The following is a 22,438-nucleotide window of genomic DNA, read 5'->3' on the forward strand; positions in this document are numbered from 1 at the left end:
TGGTGTTCGGCTGAAAGGTGCTGCACAGCAGGAGCGGCCAGAGCATATTTTGTTTGAGGTAATCCCCATAAATGGATACATCATGTCACAATGACAAATGAAAAGAACACCAGGCCACCTGCCAGCCCCCACGCTCACGGGAAAAACGGCGCACAAGTGGAAAACACGTCTAATCCAATGTCATGGATGCTTTTATTGATGGGATTAAGAACGAACGCAGATACAAATCGACATGCACATTATGATTTGTATCCTAATTTGGGCTCAACAGTATCTTTGGCATCCTGAATGTCTACGCAAAGGATTACAAAATGTTTGAGTTTAATACACTCAATTGAGTGTTAATAATTTTCACATGGGCATTGTTTTTTCTCGGCAGGGGCCAAATATTTCCCATGGTGCCTCTGACAGGGCTCTTGTGTTGACAGGCATTCAGTAACCTGCTCCTAGATACCAAAAGCAAAGCTCAAGTTACACACATCACAGAAAGCTTCAGCAAGGCATAAATTAATTTGTCAAATTACAATGTAAATGCACAAATAACGCTGGAATCTGCTTTGAGTTAAAAAGACCTAAAGGGGCTAAATGGCAAGGTACAAAGCAGTAGGGTTGCTTGTGTGATGATTCTCCTTGTCTTGTCTCTGAGCTCCCTGCCACTCGCCACTGGAGGCCAAAAAGCCCCCCAGAGAAATCACAATAAAGTCTTTTGTATCAGGTCTGGAGTGACCTCGCTGGTGCCTGTGGCAACTGCCCAGCCTCATCTAGCCTGTGGAGATCAATCTTTAATGCAGGCGCCCGGGATGCGGCCGTGCCGGAGAGGGAGCACGCTGAATTTTTAAAGAGATGCCTTCTTTACTGTCCATCTGCAGTCCATCTGCCCCACTGGCTTGGATTTGGAAAGGAAAAAAAAATGCAAGCAGAGACAGCAAGGACTTCAAAGGCCTTTTTCTTTTTTACTCCTCCTCTTTTCTCTCTCTCTCTCTCTCTCTCTCTCTCTTTATCTCACGTAGCCTTGGGACACTTCAGGAATGGGTGGGGAGTCGCCCAAATTTGAGGTATTCCACTTCCTTTTGGTTGTTTTTATCTTTAGATGTACTGAGCGGTATTGTAGCCTCAGCATCTATTCACCACCAAAAAAGAAAAGAAAACTTTCAAAGAGAAATGCTGAACTACTAGTCAGAGCTGAACAACTGGGTGTCAGGTCATAGAAAACAGCCAACTTTCTGAGCAAAAGTGATCAAGAATTTTACAAAAAACAGCTTTGGATTCTACAAAGGAAGCTTGTAATATGAGTCTGAAACACAACACAAACAGGAGGGAATCTACCAAAGAAATCCTCCTGAAGCTCTTAATGGTGGTCTATCCAGTTTTGTTTGCAGTATAACTCCCCTCCTTGGCAAACACTGATAGGGCGCCATACTGACATTTGAGCTCTTGTAATAAAATACGCCTTCAATTTTCCCATGCTGTAGAGTGAAGTATCTCTGAAATCTATATACTCTCATGTTATCCTAATAAAGATCTCTCTCACTCAACAGACCACAAATGTACTGACAAGAATAAGTCACATTTCAGGTGTCAGCTTGTGTGTGTGTGTGTGTGTGTGTGTCTATTGGTCTGTCTATCTGGCTGTACAGTAAAAACTTGCCCCTGAGAAGCATGAACCGAAAGTTCACTCATAAGAATTAAATCTGTGCCATTTTCTTGATGAATCCACTGCTGTTTCATTTTGATATCACCTAATAAATCCCTCGCTCTATTTTTTTGGCACCCAGCGCCTGCCTGTGGCTGATAGTTTTATCAGGCGCCACTGGCAAGGTGCCTCGACATTTGATAAATTAATAGTCGCATTAAAATTAGAAGCACGCTGAGGCACATGGGGACTTTATTTAGTATGGCCTTTCCCCAGTCCACACTGGGACAGGTGAAACCAGTCGTCTTCAGATAGCCTGAGGGTAAGGGTGAGGCTGGAAGGGGGTTTGGGGAGGGGGAACTGGTATGTTCAGCTTTAATGCCGTTTTCTTGTCACCTGAAATTCAAGATTCAATTGTTTGTTTGTGTGTGTGTGTGTGTTTGTGTGTGTGTGCTTGTGTGGGGCAAGAGAGGGGAGAAGGCGAGAGAGTGAGTGTGTGTTCCCACTTTCAGTTTGGAGGGCTTCCAACTGACAGCGACAGATAGAGACACGCGGCTCTTTCTGCGAGAGGTCTGCGTCCAGAGTGGTCAGATTATCACTCGCCCCAGGCACATTCCAAAGGCCTACACCCACCTGCCTAAAATAAACTGCTCAGCCTTAACCCTTTCCTAGCAGGTCCCCGCTCCCTCAGAGCAGGGGAAATAAAGGGATTTTTAAAGGGAATAAACCTCAATACTTTCATATAAAAACAACATGCAGTGGTTGCAAAAAAAAAAAAAAACTGTTTTAAGAAGGAAAAGCATTGTGCAAGTCTTCCCTCCATGGCTATTAAAGGTTATGACAGAAGGCCACTCATATGATGCAATCCACTTGACATTAACAGATGATTGTGTAACATTATCTTAACGGACAAGGAACTGGCATGTTTGATTACATAACTGCCAACTTTTGAATGCCTTCTGAAGATCTATTGGCACAGGGGTACCTAGGCCAACACAAACCAAATCAAATGACACAAGGAAGTCGGATATCTCAAATTTGCGGGATACATGAGGAAGACATCTCATTCAACATCTTTGTGTCCGATGCACATTTTGTCCTTTTAAAATCAGCAGCAGTAGCAATCACATGTGAACTCCATCTGACCTGCTGTCCACCATCTTTAGGACTTAGGACTGGGTCTTTAGGGCCACGAACATATGGCCGAGTGGTGAGAGTGAACTGGAGAGTGAGATGAGATGAGATGGGAGATGAGATGAGATGAGACTTTATCAAACTGTTGACCATTAGCCCTGACCAGGAGCACTGGTCCGACACTACCATATAACTGAGACACATAGTGGTGTCACCAGCTCCTGGGGCAGTGTGATCAGAATGCCTGACAGCTCAACAGGCTGCAAAACAAGGAAACTAACCACACATTTACTGTCATACATTAAAAAAAAAAAAAACTCAGGGTGTGGTGAATTTAACCACACACACACACACACACACACACACACACATACACACACACAGCTGAAGCACCTGTCAGTTGTCAGTTGATTCAGTGGCGCCAAACATTCTCTAAGAGATCAAACTCTATCAAATGCTCCTGTCATTACCATTTCCTCCAAACACACATCTCTATCATCATAAAAGTGACAAAGACGAAACAAGACTGGCGTCTCTAATCTGAACACACAAGCAATTTAAATATTGTCAGACAGCTTTTTGTGTAGCTAGTAGCGATAAGCCAAACCACAGAGAAACCAAAAATAAAAAAAGGCAAATTAAGTGACAGTCCAGTCTGACAGAGATGATTTCATAGCTGAAAATACAAATGAGAAAAAGTGTACTGAATCAGCATAAGCTGTTCCATATCCTACCTTAGAGAACTGGACTCAAGAGAAACTGACCCAGAGTCAGCAAACATACTTTTATGGAGCGCAGAATCTTTGTCCGAGTCCCCCACACTCACACTCACGAGAGACAGAGACAGAGACAGAGACAGAGACAGAGACAGAGACAGAGACAAAGAGAGACAAAGAGAGAGAGAGAGAGAGAGAGCGAGAGCAGTGACCCAGGTGACGGGACCCCTTTTCCCTGGCTCAGGAAGCCCCAACCCTTGGCTCCTACCTGACGGAACTGCTCTTCGTACGTCCAGTCTGCGTGATCCTGAGGGGCCAGCAAGCCCTGAGAACCCTGTGGGGGGATGGCGGCCCCGCGGGGCTCCTGCCCTGGGGGCGCCCGTGGCTTCAGGACCTGGGAGTGGGGGTGTAGCTGGCGGTGCGGTAGGAGCAGGATGCCCTTGCCAGGGGTCACAGCCTCGCGGCCCATGGGCAGGCCTTTCTGTTCGGGGAGCTCGTCGTCGTAGTCTTCCTCCATCTCCCCCTCAAAGTCCTCCTCATCCCACTTCTGCTTTCTGTGGGTCAGAGGCACCATTGACAGGGGGTGATTGCACGTGGCTGTACTCGAGGTGTATGGCACCTACTTTCGTGGTGATACACAACTGAGGTTTTGTAGTGCTTTTACAGAATTGTAGTGCTTTTACAGAATATTTCTGGAAAGACTATTTGAGTGCTTAAAATAGAGGCAATTCAACACTGGAAGGTTGTTTTTTTTGTAAAGGTTTTTCAGTAAAGCAGAGGTTTTCATTATTTAACATAGTGCCAAATGTAAAACAGTCAAAAGACAGTACTGCCAAAAAAGTAACTAAAAAGAATCCCTCAGCTTAAGACAATTCTAAATGTTGACTCTATATGACAGTAGATAACACTTTTCTTTTAGATACTGTCACACCAAAGTGTCTGCAAAAGTGTTTTTCCTACAATTTTCTAAAAAGATTAATGAAGTCACTCAATTAAAATCTCCAAAAAGCAAAACAAACAACGAAGAAGAAATCTTGACAACAAAATATCTTACAACTGCTCTTCCTCCTCAGACCCCATCATGTCCTTGTAGGGCTCCTCCGGTTCGTCATCGTCATCCTCGTCTTCTTCGTCTCCGACGCTGCTGCGCTCCGACATGGGACTGTCCGCTGCCCTCTGCAGCCCAGCTGCCACCGCACGCATGGCCGCAAGCGCCGCCATCTGAGCGTGCTCCGCCTCGGCCGTCGGGCTGCCCATGCGCTCTTCGCCGGCTGCGGCGGTCCCTCCGCCGCTGTGCTCCAGCTGCGCCTGGGTCTGCGCAGCCTGCTGCTGCAGCTGCTTCTGCTGCTCCATCTCCATCAGCAACTTGGCTCTCTGCTGCCTGTGCAGGTTCTCCATCACGGCCTGAAGCTTCATCTCCAGGACGAGGCGCTGGAAGTTGGGGGAAGGGTGGGGGGGGGAAAGGGGGAGCAGGAGAGGGGCGTCTTCCTTCACTGGTCCTCCCTCAGCGAAGACAGGGTTTAAGACGTTTGTAGGACTTTGTAGGCTGAGGTGATGGTGGTGGCGGTGATGAGTGTGGTGGTGGTTTTCCGTCTTGCTCTTCTTTGGAACCCTTGAGTGATAAAAAGTAAAGTGAAATTGAATTAATAAAAAACAAATGAAAAAAAAAAAAGAAAAAAAAACAGACACTTTCCAAGTCCTGGCAGATGCAATTACACACCAGCGCTTCGTCTGTCTGGTTCCCCCTCCCTTCCTCCTGTGAGGGGTAGGTTGGATGGTGTCTTCCCCCCCCCCTGCTCAGCTGGCGATCCCTCTAACCACTGACAGGTGTGCGGTGGCACCAATCTCCCAGCAACCCTTTCAGCAAGCCACACCTGGGTGGATGAGTGGCTCTCCGTCAGACACCTCACCAAACACTAGCAACGCCTGCACAGACAGACAGACAGACAGACAGACGCACACACAAAACAGGGAGAGAGGGTATGAGTGACATGATAGGAAAGAGGGGGGGGAGTAAGAAATGAAGAGGGAATGAGAGATATATGCCTGATTTCAAAACTATCAAACGTTGATATGAATGAGGCACTCTCGTTTCACACGTTTCCATAAAAATCAATTCCATGTCATCACTTGGTCTGACTGCCTCAATCCACCCAAAATGCTTTCTACAGAATCTCAGGGGATGTCACAATCACCCATCAACCGCAAGTGTTACTGTAAAACTGATGTGTTCACGTGGCTAAACTAACGTGGAGGGAATTCCTCGGTTACATCTCGTAACTCTCATAATCAGAATCTATTTCCATGACAATTGCTGTAGAGTGGTTTCACTCTGAGTCCATTCACGGGTGGACAACTCCTCCCTCTCCCTGGCAACATGGACCGGAATGGAGTCTGTATATCAAAAAGTCTGTTCCTGCCGTGTGGTCTTCTTCTTAGCTACAAAGAAGAGGGCTCTGACTTTTTTATTGCAATGTGTTATGTAGGTCAGGTCAGAGATAAGGTTAGCTTCAAAGTCATTCAAATCAAGAGGGTTATGAGAAATAAGAGAGAGAGAGAGAGAACACAGAATGTGCCCTCCACCAAGCTATCCTGTATGCTCCTCTAAAAGATTAGAATAGAGATAAGATTTTTTTTAACCCGTCCAAGTTTCATTTACATTTCTGTAAGTGGGAACTATAACTCCGCGTATGAGTATGAGCTGAGAGAACGGTCATATAGGCCAACTTCCAAACAATGTCTGTCACTTTCTGGTACAGAGAAAAGAGGAAGTGGAACGAATGTAAATGCACATCTAGAGGTATGTTTTAACTTTGTGTGGGGGTTTACAAGCTCGAGGCCACATACGTATGACAGCAGGTATTCACAAGGTTTCAACTGAGAGCTGTATGAGAGCTGTAGCGAGACTTTTCTGAGGGCTAAAGTTGGTTTGTTTATATGTGCAATAGAATACCCCATGCACTCATGTGCTATCCATCAAGGTTGATTTACTGTTAACGCCAATAGAAATCATTTCATTTCAAGGACAAAATCAAATTTACCGTCTAATCTGGTACAAAAATGGCCAGCTTCTGACGAGCCTAGAATACACTGAATCTGTCTTTAGCATCTTGTATATGGACATGAGAGAATGCAGATATATCGATACCACAGACATCCACACATTACAGGCAGGTGCCTCACATTCCAACACTGGTGCTCAGCTATTTATGGAAATGGGAAATTTATTCCATGTCTGGACAAACAGCTGTTGAGAAGTGACAAAGGGATCACCACAGACAGTGGCCTACATTTGGCAACTGGATGACTACTCAGAACTGCAGCCACCATGGCCTTTTCTCAATTGCTGTGCAGAATGTATGCTGGCTGAGACAGACAAGGCATTTAGGAGGACATTAGGGGCCTTTTGGGATAGGGGTGGTGGCACAAGGGGGGAAAAGGAAGGGGTTAGAACAGGATGGGGGCTTACGGTAAATGCAGGATGAGAGCTGAATGATGAGAGCTAATGGGTTAACCCCCAACCTCACCCCACCCCCTGGCACCACTACAGCCAATACAGAGAGTCTGCGGGTGGGGTGAGAGCTGAAGATCGCAAGGTCTGAACAAACATGACGGTGAGATAAGTAGAGCGCTAAGGGGTCTAATTCCAAAGTGATAAAGAGGGGGGATGGGGGGGGGGGATTGGGGGGTAGAGAAAGTGTGTGTGTGCGCATGCACGCATGTGTGTGTGTGTGAGAAAGACTTTTCTCTTCTTTCTTACTCTTGCTCATATGAAACTGCTTTGTATATAGAGTTGTAGCTTCAGGGATGAGCCCCTAGCAACAAGTGTTTTGAGTGATGGATGTCTAGTGCCTTTCAAGTTACTCGGGTAAGGAGTAGCATTCATGCACATTTTAGAGCAAGAGAGTAACTCCTCACCAATAGATTCAACAGAATCAAAAAGCCTTCTATCTTTGCATCAAACCTTTTGGATTCATGGTGTGGGAGATTCTCCATGAACTTCTATGAACAATGAAAAAAAAAAAAAAAAAAAGAACAAAATCGTTCCCATTCATACACAATGTGCAAGAATATCAATACAGCTGTGCACGAGCAGGAAAGGCTTGTGAAATCACTGGTACGGACTGACATGTGTGCCACTGTTGTTCGTGGTTGATGTTTGTACCTTCCAAAACGTCCCCCTCCCCCCATTATAACCTCAAAGGAGAACGGATATGAAGTCACAAGCATTCTAAAGAATTCTTCAAAAGCCACATGCTCAAAACCAGAAGACAAAAACAATTCAAATTGTGTTACTTGATAACAAAAGACGCTCAATTTAAAAAGTACAAAACAAAAAAAAGGCTGTGGTAGTGTAAAATAAGGTCTGTGACTATTTTTAACAGTAGAATCAAAACTGAGACCCAGTAAAATTGTAAAAAAAAAACACCCACATGCACAGAATACTTTCACTATTGTGCATGTGTTACAAACATCACCTGTGACTCAGACATCCACTGCTGCAGGTTATGCACTTTCTGCGAGTGAATCTTGATGACATGGCTAGGGACAATCTGATCAGCTCCAGTGATACAGGCAAAACTCTGCATAATCTTCCGCAAGTGACCCCTTTCACTTCAGCTCCGGCATAAACTCTCTTCCTAGTCAGACGGCCAAAGGTTGCCCTTATGAAGTATGCTAGTAGTGGCCACATCTATTACTGTGATAACCACTCCATATTTCCAGTCGGGAGAGAGAAAGCACGTTGAATGTTGCTTTGGGCACCAATTCATGTCCTCATTCGCCGACTTTCAGCATTTCACTATAGTCAGGTCTCTTGGAAAAGAGCCTCATGAAGAAAAAAAAAAAACAGTAGATGATTAAAAAAGCCTGATACGATTAAACGTGCACATCACATGCATGCTCAGTTAAATATGCTCACCAGCAAAAAAACTAAAAAAAAGAGGGAGTACACATAACCCTTGACAACTGATAATATATATATATATATATATATAAGAAACCATTTTCTCTCTCATATCTCCCTTCCTGCCTCACTCTCTCTCCATTCCACTCTACCCTCCTCCACCTCTAGAAGCACACAGGGCACAGTGGAGAGGAGTCTTAATTTATGGAACTGGAACCTTTATTATTGACCTGGTTTATTCACTTTTCACCCATAGGGTAACTGATGCACAGTGTTCTGATGTGAAGAGTCTGCAGACTTGGTATTTCTTGTGAGTGCGTGACAGGTTTTATGCACTATGAACAGGACTAACCAGTTGCTTTTGTCAATTCAAAAGGGAGTTGGATGTCTCTGTGTAAGATTATGATGGGGAGACAATCGTGTCTTTGTCTATGCAAGGCTGATAAGCAGGTAGCCTGTGCAGTTTCAGTGGGTAGGAGGCCGTCTATAATTAAATGACGTACATTTCTATCTCAAGCCATCTCTGATCCATGTGGTTAGACCTGTTCTAGGACCACTGATATCAAGCCGGTTTTACATAGCAGCCATTTTGAGAACATACCGCATTTACACTCACCCCCTGTATATTCTGCTGCCAATTTCCCTCCGCATGCCAATTTCCCCTCTGCATACTAATTTATCAAAATAAATGGCAGCACAAACTAATCAATTCAGGTCAACTTCAGATGTGTGAAAGGATACTTAATACGAAAAAAAGTTTAGATGGCCACATGCAATATGACAAATAAAAGTATTTCCTTTGCCCGTGTGCATACAATACTCTTTCAGCAATGCAAAATGAAAAACAGGAATAGCACTATAGGGCCTCATCTGTTTTGACTCAGTCAGACATAGAGGGGTTTCACTTGTGTTTAACCTGAAGTCGTAACACTGGCTACTCATGCCTGAATCCCAACGAAATATTTAACAGGACTTGGCGGGGAACCACCCAGTCACAGATTTGAACACGAGCGGGGCAGTTTCCTCCAACTGCTTGTGCCGACTCATATCGAAGAACAAGCAAGGGAGAAGTGTAGGAGTGCCATCTGTTTTCAAACACCAAACCAACAGCAAGGCTGAAACCCCATTGCCATGAGCAAAATGACCGTATAATAAAAGAAGATAAAAAAATAGAGTTTAATTCAACAAAATAGAAAAGGGTACAAGAAAGACAGGCCAGGGAGAAAATAAATGTTTGGGAGGTGGGGAATGTCCTTAACGAGTCCAGGAGGGGGAAAAAAAATGGAGTCATCAGCTGCTCGGGATTCCCACATGGCACCGTCCCAAAGAGTGAAATCACTTTTTTCTTTTCCCTCTTCTGCACATTTTTTTTGGCAGGAGAAAAGCTAAATGGTCTGCGTGCCAGAGAGACTTGTTAATATGTGGGTTTTGGCAAAAGCACAGCTGAAAGCAAGCCAACTCACTACACTTCCTCTCTGTGTGACACAGAAAGACTTCGAGCCAAAAGGGCTGGGCCGCTCTCTTTTGTAAGCAAGAAACGTGCGCTTCTGGCCACAGCTTGAATGGCTGCTGGAGAAAACGCAGAGGAAATGAAAAGACGCTCTGGTATTATAGCAGTAGTCTCTAGACAATGCATGGACAACATAAGCCTGTGACCCTTGTCCCAATGTGAACACATCAGTCAGTGTACCTCTGCGTGCAATGCATTACCAAGCTCTACTTACTTCCATATCCCCCTTACCTAGACACTGATATGTGAAACAGATTTAAACATAAAGTACATTTCTGGACTCTGTCAGAAACAAAAGTGAGCGAAAGTGGACTTTGTGTATCTAGCAAGGGTTACAAGCAATTTAGCATTTGTTGCACATCACTGAGGTGTTGGTCGGTGACGTTTACAATACAGGAGCCTAGAACACCACATCCACAGTTCTGAAGTTTCATGAGTATTCTGAGAATACCTTTCCCACCACAACAGTCACATATTTTCTGTGAATCGACCATTACAATCAAATAAAAACTTTAAGATCAGTTGATAACCATTTCTTATTATGTGACATCTGACAGATGCTGTTTGGCCAGCGTTAATGAGGTGTCCTTACCCTTTTAAAGAAATAACTAGTAGACAGGACTTATGGCTCCAAATCACCCAACTTCACTGAGCTCTTGAAACTGCTGGTCTGTACTTAAAACCTTTATCCTGGTTATCACATGCTAGTGAAGCCTTGCTGGTCATGTTTTACTTCAGCAGCCAAGAAACAGTTTGATACAAAAAGGTCCTCTTTTGCATTCCCATATTGCTGAATATATGAATCCCATTTAAAGACTTCCTTGACATGGATTTGAGAGAATGTACGATGAGTAGTTCATAATTATTTTATAATTATTACAAATTGATAAAGAATACTTAATTAAAGTCTTCTTAGGAAGGTCCACGCGCCGCAGGAATGAAAGGCTGACACGGAAAAGAAACAAACACCCATTAGTGTATAATGGTAAATAGCTGCCTTGGAAAGACGCCGTTTTTTTTCCTTCAGTAGTGGAGATGTATACCGCCGCTTGTCCTATCTTTCAGCATTTAATGTTTCATGCAAGCACAAAATGAGTACATCAGAACACAAAACAACAAGCTCAAATGTGTCTCAGTCTGATATCGACTCATCTCTGTAATCAGCCAGACGGCCGCACTCTTGACGTAAAGGCACTCGACGTAGTCTGTAGTCTAGCACATATTCGGACTTGAGATAAGTAGATTTCACTGCTGTTCAAATAAAAAAGAATTCAATGGAAGAAGTGTGTGAGTGTGTGTGTGTGAGTGTGTGTGTGAGTGTGTGTGTGAGTGAGTGTGTGTGTGAGTGTGTGTGTGTGTGAGTGTGTGCGCGAGTGTGTGTGCGCGAGTGTGTGTGCGCGAGTGTGTGTGCGCGAGTGTGTGTGCGCGTGTGTGTGTGCGCGCGCGTGTGTGTTTTTGTGTGTGTGCGTGTTTGTGTGTGTGCGTGTGTGTGTGTGTTTGTCTATGATTAATACTCAAAGTTCATGTCCAAGTATGTTTAAGGCAGGGGAAACCTCACAAATCATTAAGTCTCATGTGACACTATAAGCCAGTGTAACAAAGAGCACATTACAAGATTTTGTGTGGATCTAACACATATTTGTATATTCGAGGCGGGAGGGAAAAAAACGATAGTGTAGTATTGCGATATTATATCGATATAGTATCACAATATTTATTTATTATTATGATTCATTTTATTATGGTACATACATCTACTCTGATAACATTGCTTCTGAAGTCCACAAGTTGGCAGAAGACCTTGTTCTTCTCCTAGGCGCACTGTGTTACCTCATGGTATGAAATGCGCCGTATAAATAAAGTTTGATTTTATTTGATTCTTGCGTCACAGCGAAATTTTTTAAAGGAAGTCAGAGTCGAAAATAAATGTACTACGTCAAGATGGCTGCAGTATACAAAACGCAATATATGGGAGAAATAAATTGCAATGCATCACAGAATTCAATCGCAATACTTACTGTATCGTAATAAATAAAGTATCGTAATAATATCGTATCGTGGTCAAATATTGTGATAGTATCATATTGCTAAAAAAATCATTCATGACGAAGAAAATTATGTAGGCATATTCTTTTATGGCCATTTAATTCCATAAACACCCTCAGAAACCGCAGAAAGAGCACACAATCCTCAGTATCTACATCATTAACTGACTGTGTGAGAAAACAATACAGCGCTCTGATAAAAAGCTACTAAAGGGACCCCAGACTGACATTACACGGCATTAAATGCAATGCATTCCTAGCATAATTTCCTTGGGCAAAACAAGCACAGCAGTGACATAAACCCTCCTCTAACAAGGCATGTTATTCATTAGTCCCCCTTCATTATGCAAAGACATTCAAGTCTTTCAGGCCAGAACTTGATCGCTGGCCATACGTTTCTAATCCACAGAGGTCCAATCATAGAGCAAATCCCTCTTGCTCTAACTCTAGGACTCAGTCTCATCAGCTTGTGTTCAGCTAGACAGGAACTCTGCCATTTTTGGGAAGTGCAAATCAGATATTCACGAAGAAAGCCATACTGTTCCAACTCAATATCCTTTCTTTCACATTAGCATTTTATGGGCTCCAGAAAGGCCAGCTTCACACAGGCGTACCTTATACACTGAGTAGGCCTGGTGCCCTATGAACACTTTCAATAAACACAATACCGCTTGAAGACAACAACTACTAAGATCATACATAATTTCTCTATATACTCTAATACTATGGTTACCACAAAAAGCATTTTATTTTCTGCCTTTCAGTGAAATGAATGAATGCAAAAAAGCTAGGATGGGCTTCTGTCTTGAAAAGGCGCAAGCTAGAATAAGTCTCATTGCATAATAACACTATTCATCGTGTGCCAGTAAAACCACAGCTGCTAACCAAGTCTGGCAAATGTTCAGCGCAAACAATCCACCCGTCATCGCACGTCAGCATATTAGCAAGACATGTTCACACTGAGTTAACTTTACATTTACATTCATGTTCCCCTAAAGACCGCAAAATGGGTCTTAGCATACCCAGGAAAGAGTCGTCCAAAAAAATGCCTTTAACAATACGGCTTTATGATGAGTTTTTGAACCATGGTTTTAGTAGGGGTTTACAGCTGCATTTTGTATTTTCCACCTTGAAAATGAAAATCTCCAAACCATATCTGTCAGTGTGAGGCCACACAGTATGCTTGGCCAGGACAGTCCTCATGATGCCATGATTTTAATTTAATTAATTAGGTCACAGTTGTAACCCCTTTGTCATACATTCCTGACAATTTGATTGTATTACGCCTCAGTAAATGGCAGGCCTATATTAAAGTAGATTAGGAAAAACTATTGAAATGTGTTCTGTACATGAGTACAAGTCTCATTTAGACCACATTCCCACAGAATAATCAAATAATTGGGCCAGTGATCCAGAGGTCAAATTGTTCTGAAGAGATATGTCCCCCATTGAGATTTTCATGACTGCACTTGGAATGAACCTCTAAAGAAAGTCTTCTGGCGTCTAAAAAAACCTTAGGAGGGCTATGGGGAACTACATAGGAGGCAGAAGCGTTTAACATACAAACCAAACAAAAACACCCCTCTTCATGTCCAACGGCTTCCTTTATCCTAGTCTGAGGGCTCCTATAGGTCTAGTTGGTCATGTAGCCTAGGCCAATTAGAAGCCTATAGATGGTAAGTAACAGTGCAGTAACCTATAAACATTAGTTATTTATCTGCACAATAGACTATAACAATAATAACAACAACAAACAAACGAGTGCTAAGACTCTTGCCATTTGTTTATTTTGCGTTTCGCAGATCAACATCACATATTTAGGCACCTAGGCGCCTCTCTGGCCATTATCTTAATAGTTCCCCCATTAACATGAACTGTAAAAATGTTCAGACTACACTGGTTTCTGTAGAGTTCGGCTGAGAGAATACGCGCCCATGTGCTCGTTTCAGCCGGGGACAACAAATAATATTGTATATGCGACACTAGCTCATTTTCAGGTTAAGGCACTAGTTGTGTTCCGAGGGGCTACTTTGGCCTTCACAATAAGAACTGAAGGTCAGCATATTGACAACAAAACATAAGCCTACACGTAGGATACATATTATACAAAAAGGAAACGATTAGAAGAAATCTCAAGCTGGCGCAGGCCATACAGTCGATGGAGGGGGAGGGGTTATATTATCTTGACTTACATTGCTCGGGGCACAAACGTGTCTGCTTTGAATGCTATTCAAAATGAAATGAAACAGTGAATCACGAGAAGTAAACCAAAGGAAATTAGTATTATTTTCTTCGTTTAATTTCATTTGGACAAATCTGCCAGATACAACGGGAGTTGGCATTCCACCTGACGCTTCAAGAAGCATACTGGCTTCTTACCTGTAGCTTGAATTTTGTTAGGGTTCCATTTTGATCATCGCTATCCTACATCAATCATCTATGACCCCACTGCAAGTTTTTTTTTTTTTTTTTTTTAAAAAGGTCGTCCCAAAGTGCATCAGGCGGGACTTAAATTAGCCTTAAATGGACAGTATGTGTGACCACCACACGTTGCAGTAGTTTCTAGTAAAGCCTGGCGTGATGTTGTGTTTGGATGATTTAAGTCAAATGCGGCATTGTTTGCTTTGGTTCAATGTAAACAGGCAACAATAACAACAGAGACATTTTCTCCATTCACATTCTCACAGGGCTAAAGCTCACCAACACCACGGCTAAATCCCACGCCTTTAATGCCCACAAAACTGATTTAACGAGAATTAGTAGGCTATCGCATGCTTCTGATTGGAAAGCTTAATCAACCTGATTGTCGTGTTCCAAACATAGGCTATGTTCTAAAATCACATGGTAACTTATGATACGATATGCAACTTCAGTTTCCCTGCACGAAATGATTATTTTAAATGGAACATGATGAACAGAAAGAAGCCAGAGAATTCATACACTGTAACCGATACGAGTGACGCTGCTGTGATAACCATGTCATTATTTGAATATAGCCAACATTAGCTCTTCTGTTAAATGTGTCCCATCGCTACATTAGAAAAAACAGCCGATAAATGCTGGACCACTCCATATCCTATCACTTTTGTGTTTCTTGGCAGGCTAGAATGTGGGTAAGAAAGGGAAATAAACTTACCAATTCTGCTTCCGTTTTGTTTTCGCACTCTTGGGAACCGGAAGAAACATTCCTGATTTCCCAGTTAAAATCTGTCTTTTTGAGCGCTTATTGATCACAACTTTTCACCAAAATAAAAATATATTCACTTAATGTATCACTGTTATAAATCGTATGAACTCCATCTGATTCGATATCAAAGTACAGCTTGATTTAGTGGTAACTGCAGCTTTGCCTAATCTAAGGCGTGCTCACGGTCGCAGAGTCAAATCATTGGTTGACAAACATCAATCAGATGCAAATTCCTAACCTCTGAATCAGCGGAGGCCAGCCTCCCTTATTAACTAGGAATCATCATCAAATACCAAATTGTGACAACGTCAAGAAACATTTACGCAACCACTTTACATACTTTATTCCTCTCTATCTATATCTACGCATAGCATACATTGAATTAATATTATTATTATTGACTAACTTTAAATTTGATGACAGATTTATATGAAAATTGCACAGTGGCACAGCATATGCATACCAACTTTGTGGATCCTCCCTCATATTTCCCTTACAGCACTCAACCAGCCTGCCCGATGTCAGTCTTTTGGCGACGTTCCCTTGGTTAATGATCGACGTTAACCCTTACGCGTTTGGATGGTCTGGGTGTGTGAGGCTATCCTTCAGTCTGAAACCTCAATGTGATTGAACAGGTAATGGCACACACATTTTGTATTGAGGCTGGATGGTTTCGCTTCGAAACACAGGAAACGTAATTCGCATTTAAGACATTGGGAATTTCATAAATATATTATCAACACACGAAAATAATTCTCAAATTCAGTCAGATGACGTTCCATTTCATAACCTGCTGCTAAGCACTAGGCCTATAATGAATTATTTATCTTATAGACCTTCCCTCTGTCATCGGTTTCCTACACTATCATTTATTCATGACGTTTTAATCACATTGTTGGGAGATGCCTGTACACACTCAGCAGCATCTGCCTCACCATTAGACACACTTGATATAATGTTCTATGATTTAACAAATGAAGCCATTGGCACAATCTCTTAACAACCTATAGTAAATTATTTTAGTCGGCAAGTTTTGGACTAAATAGGCATTTCTGACCTCAAGTAGGCCTACCCTGGAATGATCCCAAGTGTATTATGGAGAATATTTTCCCATAAGATTGTATTGAATTGTGTTTCATTTTGTAATGCAAGCTATAAACCAACTTGATTATAAACCAACTTGATTTTTTTTTTTAACAAAGCCAAACGAATCAATTTAGCAACAGTCTCGAAATCCCGAGAATATTCAGCAAATTCAGTACCTTTAGTGACATCTAGTGGTCATTTAGTATATTTGAACCAAAGGTTATTTTTTTATCCCCTACCTCATGCCATGTTTGGTCGTTGTCAGGATCAGATGTGATGCTCAATTCCTGTAAAGTGTGCTGGTCAAATAAGTTTTGTATCACTGATTAGTCACACAACCTATTTGATGCACCTGGCTGTATGAGATGGCTATTAGGTAAAATTTTCCATGCACAAACATGAACAACTGATCAGCAGACTGAGGTGCCTTCAACCTCTCTATTAATACTTTTATTTACCAACATCACATAGACATTTACACTAGAAACTAGGGAGGGCTTCTTACATTAGTTTGTCATTGTCATCATTATCATCAACAAGTAGGGGGCAACTGGTAAGAGGCATCCTATGACACATACTGCATCTCAGTGTGTGCATTTCTGTTGGGTGGTGGTTGTTCAGCAGCCACACGCTGCTTAAACATGCGAGGGAAGGTCGTACGGAAGGCCTTGCGGAAGTGGGCCCCCATGAAGGCATACACGACAGGGTTGACGCAGGAGTTGAGGTAGGACATGCAGTGAGCCCAGATCTTCAGCTTGTAGGTGCAGTAGTTGTACGGGAAGTGTGGGCTGAAGGCCCGCACCAGGATGTAAAGTTGGATGGGGCCCCAGCACAGGAGGAAGAGCTGCACCATCACCAGAACCATGCGTGATAGGCGGGCCCTAAAGGCCACTGAGTGCTCAGTCAAGACCTGCAGCTGCATATCGTGAGGTTGGGGGGAGGTAAGGAGGTGGGGTAAGGGGGAGGTAAGGAGGTGGAGTTAAGGGGAGGTAAGGAGGTGAGGTTGGGGAGAGGTAAGGAGGTAAGGTAAGGAGGTGGGGTTAGGGGAGGTAAGGAGGTGAGGTTGGGGGAGGTAAGGAGGTGGAGTTGGGGGAGGTAAGGAGGTGAGGTAGGGGGAGGTAAGGAGGTGGGGTTAGGGGGAGGTAAGGAGGTGAGGTAGGGGGAGGTAAGGAGGTGAGGTTAGGGGGAGGTAAGGAGGTGGGGGAAGAAACAAGCTGGAATAATGAGCATTACAGTCTCAGATTCTCACACAATTAGGAGATAAGGCAAGATCATTTTGTAGTATAATACATATTTTGAACAAATTCATTTCTGAGAGGGGAAAAAATGATGTTACACATTTTGAAGGCTACTAATTTTACGAAAAGACAGGTGCAATAATATACATATTAGTAAAAATATGACTTAAAGGCACAGTCTGCGATTCTGGCGAAAAGTTGTTGATATTTGAGTTCAACAGCCAACAAATTACAGCCCTCCCTTCCGTGCTCCTGAAGCAATGTGTTGATTGGCTGGAATAGTTTATGACTTGTTCCTAGCCACTTTGTTTGTTTCCCATTTGTAGACCCGGGACTGTGCACAAACACCATAGTTCTTCTGAGCGCAAACATAGAATGGAAAGCTGGAGGACAATGAGGAGAAATTTGCTGAATTTGACAAAAGTTTTATTATTAGACTCACGGACTGGTCCTTTAATACTTTACTTAGCTTAGTTTAGCACCCATTTCAACTGAGAAAAACTTTAAACATGTCCCAGGCACCTGATAGTTGTTGTCAATGGGCTCAACGGAGGGATGGCCCATTTGGTAGAGCATGAGCATGTAACAGATGCAGATGGTGAACAGGGGAAGCAGATACACAGCCAGGAAGTTGTACAAGATGAAAAGCTTCTCGTGCATTACTGTAGGGAAGGTCTCTGTGCAGAAGACCTGAGGGCCATACCCTTCCTCAACCATAGTTCTGCTGTACAATGGCACTGGGACCGACAGCAGAAATGACCCTGATAGGAAGAAAGGAATATAGGGATTTTCATCAAAATAAATAAATTAAATCAAGAAAATAAATCAAGCCACACGAAATTAGAAGACAGTAGTATAAACAGAAATTAGGCCTACAAATGAAGTTTTGAGGTTTAAAATTAAGTTTTTGATGGAATATTAAGATTTGTGCATTTTATATATATATATATATATATATATATATATATATATATATATAATTAAAGCAGCAATATGGAGTTCAGTTTCAAAACTAGCAAGCAAACTACCTAAAAGGTATGCAAAAACCTTGCAAACACCACCAACAGCCCAGTTGACACTGATATAAGCTTGCCAACACACTAACTGGTGTCTTTTGCCAGTATAGCTGCCAATGTCATGCTGTGAAAGCTTTTCTTTAATTTTTGCAGGGTGTTCCAGCCCGCAACACAGAACTACATAAGGCATTTCCTGGATGGCTAGTGGGGAAGATACAGGTGTTTATCTGTCCTTCACATGACCATATGCTATCAAAATGAATTTAAGGATGGTACCAAAACTACCTGCCTATAAAACCATACCCCAAAAAGTGTAAATTATTGCATAGTGTTACTTTAAAGGGCATATAAATTATATACAAAAGATTAATTTGAAATTAGGGAACGGTCCTCTATATACTGGTTATTATTAGAGCTAACTATACGCCAAACAGTCTAATTATTAACCACATTAAGAAATAAGATAATTATCATTCGCACTGGAAGCGAAAATGTTAGACTGCCATTCCAAGGGATTCATTCTTGTGGATTATGGGCAAATAGCACATTGTGGGCCAAAAGGTTCAATATTTTTCCTTTTTTGAATATGAATGAATCTTGCAAAATAAATTCTACCAAACACAACAAAGTATGAACGTGAGAAAATAATTGAATATAGGTAAGCCATGGATGACGGTAAAATGACACACCTATCCATATACCAAGGCTGACTGCGGCGACTACTCTTGGGGTTCGGTACTGCAAAGACCGGATGGGATACACCGTCACATACCAGCGGTCCACACTCATTACGGTCAACGTTACACATGTGGCTTGGGCAGACACCTGTCGACATGCAAACACACACTGTCAATCTATCCTAATAATAATTTTGTGGATAGATTTTACTTTATTTTGGCCCATATGCTGAATAGGACATCAAAGTTTTTAAGGGTTTCCGACAGATGTCTTTGTTATTTGTCATGGACATTTCTCACCTGCTTACAAATAAAGATCGAATGGAAAACAAATATTATCTAAAAAATGCTGACAGGCATCACATCGTATTGGTTACCTGTTGAATGTAGCTGACCAATTTGCACATAAAGTTCCCAAAGACCCAACTTGGCAAAGGATAAAGCATTGCAGTGAACGGAACACAGCAGACCAGAAAAACAATGTCCGTTGTGGCCAGGCTTGCTGAAAATATACATGCACAGGTGTTAAAATCGACATACACCTCATCACTCAAGATGTTGTTAGTGCGTTATAGGCTACACATCTGTACGATGTGATAGTACAACAATGGAAACGTGATCCAACGGCATAGTGTACCATAAGTGATTTAAATAATTGCTCATAAAGACTTACCGATGTAAACATTTGTTGCAGTCTTCATTTTCTTATGTTTGTATATGACATAAAGAACTAATGAGTTACCACACACTCCAAAGATCATAAAAATAGCAAAGATGAGTGGCACAAGCCAGGCGTCCACCAGCAAAGCAGGCTCGTATGGTCCCGAATTATTTGTGCAGTGATGCAACTTGCACGAACTCTCCGAGACATTTGGTAACATAACCGATACATTCATGACAGTACCTATATGTTCCATGGTTTACAAACGCGTTTATCTGCCTAGGCGTTTTCGTGGCAGTTTTGTCCGTCAGGTGTCATCGTCTCTTCTCTGATGCTGCGAGTGACTTTGGATTCAGATGGGACATGCATCTTGACTCTCAGGAGCAGCGGGGGTTTTAACAGAAGCGCTTGGTGAGGTAATTGTGGGCGTAAAGCTGCTGATTAAACTATAGGCCTACTGACATCACGACAGGCGTGAGGGACCTTAAATATCTTGTTGACTGACACATCTTCGATACATTGACTGGGGGCCAAACAGCGAAGATGCGCTTGGTTTCTAAATGTTCTTATTACGCACCCTTTTTCTTTTGCCATTAAAGTCTATGGCTTTTATTATACTCGGTTGTGCACAACGCCAGGTCCGAACACGTAGCTGTTAATATTGTAGGGATCTCGCAGAGTCAACCGTTTCTAAACATGAATTACCTTTTATTTATAACCATTCACTGGCACAGATATTCAAACATTCAATCAAAATATGAAATGGGGATGGCTTATACAAGCAGACATTTTAAGACGACTCAGGGTGCACGAAGACGCAAATGGAAACACAGGAAAAACCAAACTAGGGCACTATACAAAACTTTATCTTAAATTGTTAACTAAAAATTAACATTAAAGCAGCAATAAGGAGTTCTGTTCCGAAACTAGCAAGCTAACTAACTAAAAGGCATGCAAAAACCTTGCAAACACCACCAACAGCCTAGTTGACACTGATAGAAGCTTGCCAACACACTGACTGGTGTCTTTTGGCAGCAGAGCTGGCAATGTCATGCTGTGAAAGCTTTTCTTCCATTTTTGTAAGGTGCTCCAGCCCAGAACACAGAACTACATAGGGCATATTCTGGATGGCTAGTGGGATCGACACAGGTGTTTATCTGTCCTTCACCTGACCATATGCTATCAAAATGATTTTGAGGATGGTACCAGTTGCCTATAAAACCATACCTCAAAAAGTGTCAAATTGTTGCATAGTGTTACTTTAACACAAGAGGGGAAACACCACGACAAACTTAGAACATTGACCAGAATTTACCGCCAATAACATTTACACTAAGAACGCTGGGATATCACATGACTTAATTGCCCCCTCCATGCAGATCAAATGTCCCCATTGACCAAGCAGACAACTCAAAGCGGTGCTCTCTCCCTCGGGATGAGCCTGGATGTGTCACTGACCCCCAGGAGTCTGGCAGGGTTGATACAGTAGCCCTTTCTACACGGAGGGCCACTGGGGACGGAGAGCTTTGGTCTTAGGATCTCTGACTGAGATGGCAGTCCAGGGCGGTTGCTGACCCACCCCCATCGAGGCCTGGACCCGGGCGGGCACATGATCTTGAGGCTAATCTTGCAACAGCTGCTCAGGGCCGTTGAGCTCCCATTCGCTGGTCTCACTGGCGGCTGCTAGAAACTGGGGATCGCTGCTTACTATTGCTGAAGTTGGGAGGCTGCCGTCAGCATCATCCGATGAGGCAGCTCTCACTCTCGTTGCTGCTCCAACAATATACAAGTACAGCCCGAAGTTGCTTGAATGCAGTGGTGCAGTCTTCTTCCCACTGTAACAACTGCCTTTTCTTCGTCAGTCTATGTAGCGGCTTGGCTATTGTAGCAAAGTCTTGAACAAAGAGTTAGAAGTAAGAAGCCTGCCCCAGGAAGCTTCACAGCACTCCAACATGACACAGGGGACTGGCAAGTCTCTCACTGTTGCCACTTTCGCTGGGTCAATAGACATCTGCTGCACCAGTGACATGGCCCAGGAACACTGTAACTTGCCTGAAGTGACACTTTTGCTGATGCAGGCCAGGTCAGTGGATGGCCTGCCTGGTCTCAGCTGTCTGGGTGTTGGTCTCTGGAAACAGTGTGTCTCCCAGGCAGAAGATTCAGTGGTGGAGACGTGATGATTCCCTGGATGGTCTATGTGCCCCTGGCAGCTCTCCTCTACTGATGGCGTCCTCAGCGGCAGCAACGGCATGCTTGCCTCCTCGGGGAAACTGCCATTGATGCTGTGGTTCTATGTTCCCCTGATTCCACATTCTCAGGGGCCCCTCTCTGCTGGAGACATCACATGACAGGCAATATTTCATGTGGTATTTTGCTGTTCAGACTTTCAAAATCAATCTGGATATTCCAAAAACCCGGATTGAGCTGGTAGTTTGAACAACATCCATGGACTCAGGTCAGGTAGTAGAGCCCAGAGTCCAAACCAATGGGGCTGCACAGCGCTGACTTAAGGTGATGTATCTTGGTTACATTTTTGTCAGACTTTTGCCAGCTCTGCGGAACGTGTCCATGTCACATGACATTAAAACCTCACGGGAGCAAGACGGCTGCCATTTTTTAAGTCAGACGC

At 43.0% G+C, this 22,438-nt stretch overlaps 2 protein-coding genes across 3 annotated transcripts in view; both read right to left on the minus strand.

Moving 5' to 3' along the window:
* Window positions 1-15,337, minus strand: part of arid3a (AT rich interactive domain 3A (BRIGHT-like)) — a 29,160-nt gene extending 13,823 nt beyond the window's left edge. The window contains exons 1-4 of one of the 2 annotated variants that reach the window (XM_042704133.1): window positions 15,081-15,335; window positions 5,204-5,409; window positions 4,538-5,095; window positions 3,752-4,037 (exon numbers count right to left, since the gene is read on the minus strand). In XM_042704133.1, coding sequence (XP_042560067.1) covers window positions 3,752-4,037; window positions 4,538-4,899 — 648 coding nt within the window. In that variant the 5' untranslated portion in view covers window positions 4,900-5,095; window positions 5,204-5,409; window positions 15,081-15,335. Of the gene's footprint in view, window positions 1-3,751; window positions 4,038-4,537; window positions 5,096-5,203; window positions 5,410-15,080 lie in introns of both variants that reach the window. The other variant, XM_042704132.1, reaches the window with a different exon arrangement.
* A 1,445-nt stretch (window positions 15,338-16,782) lies between these two features.
* LOC122129093 (G-protein coupled receptor 54-like) lies at window positions 16,783-20,029 on the minus strand. The gene is made up of 5 exons (XM_042704126.1): window positions 19,822-20,029; window positions 19,526-19,650; window positions 19,161-19,296; window positions 17,978-18,216; window positions 16,783-17,133 (listed from the first exon to the last, which is right to left on the minus strand). Exons 1-5 carry the CDS (start codon window positions 20,027-20,029, stop codon window positions 16,783-16,785), a joined length of 1,059 nt encoding a protein of 352 aa, XP_042560060.1.
* Window positions 20,030-22,438: the final 2,409 nt, after the last annotated feature.

Source organism: Clupea harengus, unplaced genomic scaffold (genome assembly GCF_900700415.2).
Source record: "Clupea harengus unplaced genomic scaffold, Ch_v2.0.2, whole genome shotgun sequence".
Taxonomy (NCBI): domain Eukaryota; kingdom Metazoa; phylum Chordata; class Actinopteri; order Clupeiformes; family Clupeidae; genus Clupea; species Clupea harengus.